This window comes from Rhincodon typus, chromosome 16 (assembly GCF_021869965.1).
Source record: "Rhincodon typus isolate 14 chromosome 16, sRhiTyp1.1, whole genome shotgun sequence".
Classification (NCBI taxonomy): Eukaryota; Metazoa; Chordata; class Chondrichthyes; order Orectolobiformes; family Rhincodontidae; genus Rhincodon; species Rhincodon typus.
Genome location: NC_063347.1, coordinates 3,212 through 6,663, shown reverse-complemented (window position 1 = coordinate 6,663; position 3,452 = coordinate 3,212). Strand labels below are relative to the sequence as shown.

The 3,452-nt window shown below is 46.9% G+C and overlaps 1 protein-coding gene across 1 annotated transcript in view; it reads left to right on the top strand.

Annotated features, from left to right (window-relative positions):
* The window catches only part of LOC109925177 (sodium- and chloride-dependent creatine transporter 1-like), a 40,544-nt gene extending 38,488 nt beyond the window's left edge, over window positions 1-2,056 (top strand). The window contains exon 4 of the mRNA XM_048606649.1: window positions 169-2,056. Coding sequence (XP_048462606.1) covers window positions 169-300 — 132 coding nt within the window. The 3' untranslated portion in view covers window positions 301-2,056. The remainder of the gene's footprint in view (window positions 1-168) is intronic.
* The last annotated feature ends 1,396 nt before the right edge of the window (window positions 2,057-3,452 follow it).

The window sequence follows — 3,452 nt, the reverse complement described above, 5'->3', positions numbered from 1 at the left end:
GGGGAGTTGGGGGGAGAGAGAGAGGGGGAGTTGGGGGGTGGTGGGGGATAGTAGGGGGGGGACTCGGTGTGGAGAACTGTGTCTGTTTGTATGCATTGACAGACTGTAATTTGATCATTGATTTCCGAAAGAACAGGACTCTCACTCCGTGTCTTTGCTCACCCACAGCGTTGGCAATGCCTGACCACTCCAGTGTGGGGCTCACATCACCTGCAGTACATGAACACAGAGACATCCTCCAAATTCTTGCCACCAGAAGGGCAAATCCAGGGGCACAAAGAGAAGGAAACAACCATCTAGCTGCCCTGCAGAGTGGAGCTCTCTCCTGCATCCCTCAAATCGAAATCCCTTCACTGCTCTGCCAAGTTCTGTCTGTGATTTTGCATATCATCGATTCCCATTCAGATTTCACATGCAAATCTTCAGGTGTTTTGTACAGAGTGTAGCTGTGAATGTCAATGTAATGGATGTCTATTTTTTTTTCGGATGTATTGTTTGCTTTGTAAATATGCACGGTTTTAGGAAACTGCACTGTGACCAGGCACAGCAACGGGTGTTAGAAATGCTGAGGTGCAGCCTCCCAAATCTCAAATGAAGACCAGCCAGTGAGCCAACAGCATACTCTGATCCTCATCATCCTTTCCATTCACATTGGCCTTTTCTGGGTAAAGCAAGCTGGTGTCAACATTGGGCTCGAAATGAAAAGGCCCGATCCATCTCAGGAGGAGCTCACCAGGGAATGGACCGTACTCAAGGAGGGACAGAGAGAGAGAGAGACAGCGCGAGAACAAGAACCAGCTACACCAGAGGGGGAGGAACAAGAGAGCAGAAGCTCAGGATGTGGACAGGAAGTTGGCGATTGTTCTCCGGAAGAGGTTGTTCACACACAATTTGAGGACTGACTGCACAGTGTTGGCAGGAGGAGTTTTCGAGCTGGTACACTGAAAGAATGAAGATTGCAACAGCATGCGATGAGGAGATGGGTACCAATCTCCGGTCCAGTTTTTCACAGTTTGTAACATCATTGACATTTCATGCTGCAAGTTACTCAGGTCCCTTAGTTGTTTCCTCTCACAGTTGGCTTGTGTAAATGGAGAGAGGTGTAGGATATGTCTGTGCTGTTTATGAACAGTATTACACTTCAGTCATGGCTCCCTGCACCACCTCGATTCATTTTGACTCAAGCTTTTAGAAGTTGTATAAAAAAAAACTTTCCATTTCTATTGCACCTTTCATAGTCTCTAGACCTTCCAAAGAGCTTCAAAGCCGTGAAGTATTTTGCAGTGTGTCCGTTGGTGGAGTGAAGGAAAGCTGACAACACAGTAAGATCCCACAAACAAAAGCATGATAAAGTTGTGTGTCATGTAAGGGATAAACACTGGCCAGGATATCTTTGAAAAGTGCTCCCTGATCTTTCACATTCGCCTGACAGAATGTCAACTTATTATGCCATCCCAGAATGTGGAGACCAGAGCGGGACTTGAACGCTCAGACTCAAAGAGGAGAGAATTTCCCATGAAGCCTGAGCCACACCTCACTACAATTGCCCTTGGACCTTAGCTGTCTTTCAAGTCGAGCCTTGATTATTGATCAGTTTATTTGACAGGAATACTAGTTAAATATACTTTCGCATTAATGATTCAAACTCCCCTCATACTGTCAGGCAGACAGACAGAGGAAGAGCTTTCTGAAGGTTTTCAGCAGGATGTAGGGACTGCAACAATTGGAAAGCAGCCAATGTGCCAAAATTCCTCATGACCTCAATTGGTAAAATGAAAGGAGTCGGGCTGATAAATTGTGTGAGGAAATCAGGTTAGGAGTAGGTCTGATTGGGATTCATTTGTACAACAGTATCAGACTGGAAACCATGTCTTTCAAAAGCAGAAATTGAGTGATACAATATGGGCATGAAGGTGTCTGGGGTAAACACAAGGGTTTACACTCCCTGAAAGAGTTTACACTCTCTTTCATTTTCACACATTTGCAGGTCATTTACTGAACAAAACAAAATTGCTCCAGCTTAAAAATGCAATAAATTTTAGAACATTGGTGTGAATTTGTTTCTTGATTTTATCAAGATTTGCATCTTGGCTGGGCCCAGCATTTATTGCCCGTCCCTAGTTGCCCCCTTGAGAAGGTGGGGGTGAGCTGCCTTCTTGAACCGCTGTGGTCCATGTGCTGTAGGTTGACCCACAATGCCCTTAGGGAGGGAATTCCAGGATTTTGACCCAGTGACAATGAAGGAATGGCAGTATATTTCCAAGTCAGGATAGTGAATGTCTTGGAGGGAACTTGCAGGGGGCTGGTGTTCCCATGTATCTGCTGCCCTTGACCTTCTGCATGGAAGTGGTTGTGGTCATTTGGAAGGTGCTGCCTGAGGATCTTTGGTGAATTTCTGCAGTGCATCTTGTAGATGGTACACACTGCTGCTACTGAGCGTCGGTGGTGGAGGGAGTGGGATGTTTGTGGAATGTGGTACCAATCAAGCGGCTGCTTTGTCCTGGATGGTGTCGAGCTTCTTGAGTGATGTTGAAGCTGCCCCCGTCCAGGCAAGTGGGGAGTATTCCATCACACTCCTGACTTGTGCCTTGTAGATGGTGGACAGGCTTTGGGGAGTCAGGAGGGGAGTTACTCGCCGCAGTATTCCCAGCTTCTAACTTGCTGTAACCCCCTCAGGCAATGCTCATCAATCTATGTCCCTGTGATCACTCAGAGGTACCAAGAACTGCAGATGCTGGAGAATCTGAGATAACAAGGTGTAGAGCTGGATGAACACAGCAGGCCAAGCAGCATCAGAGGAGCAGGAAGGCTGATGTTTCGGGCCTAGACCCTTCTTCAGAAATGGGGGAGGGGAAGGGGGTTCTGAAGTAAATAGGGAGAGAGTGGGAGGTGGATAGAAGATGAAGAGAGGAGAAGATAGGTGGAGAGGAGACAGACAGGTCAAAGAGGCGGGGATGGAGCCAGTAAAGAGGAGTAGTTCCTGATTTACAGCATCCGCAGTCCTTTCAGTTTTTATTCAGTAAAATAGATTGTCTCACATGAAATTCTGGCAGCAGGAAGAGAACCCAAGCTTTTAGCTGTAACAGAGAGAGGAATAAGAGCTTCCACATCCAGCTTCAGGACTCCAGCAGGTGCTAAAACTAACCATCATGGTTGTGTGGGAGCTTGACCACGACCTATTCAGACTATTTCTATTGTTCCAACGTTAAAAAAAACCCTCAAGGCCTCACAAGCTGTTTATTGTCTTTAAGCTGACTGTTCATCACCTCTGACTCAAACTTTCTTCAGACAAAACCCAGGACAAAATACACCTCTCAAAGTCAATGTATCATCATTCTGCAGTAAGACCTGCTTGTGGGGAGCAGAATGCTGCCCTGTCGGAGGGTCAGTGCTGAGGGAGTGCCACACTGTCGGAGGGTCAGTACTGAGGGAGTGCCGCACTGTCGGAGGGT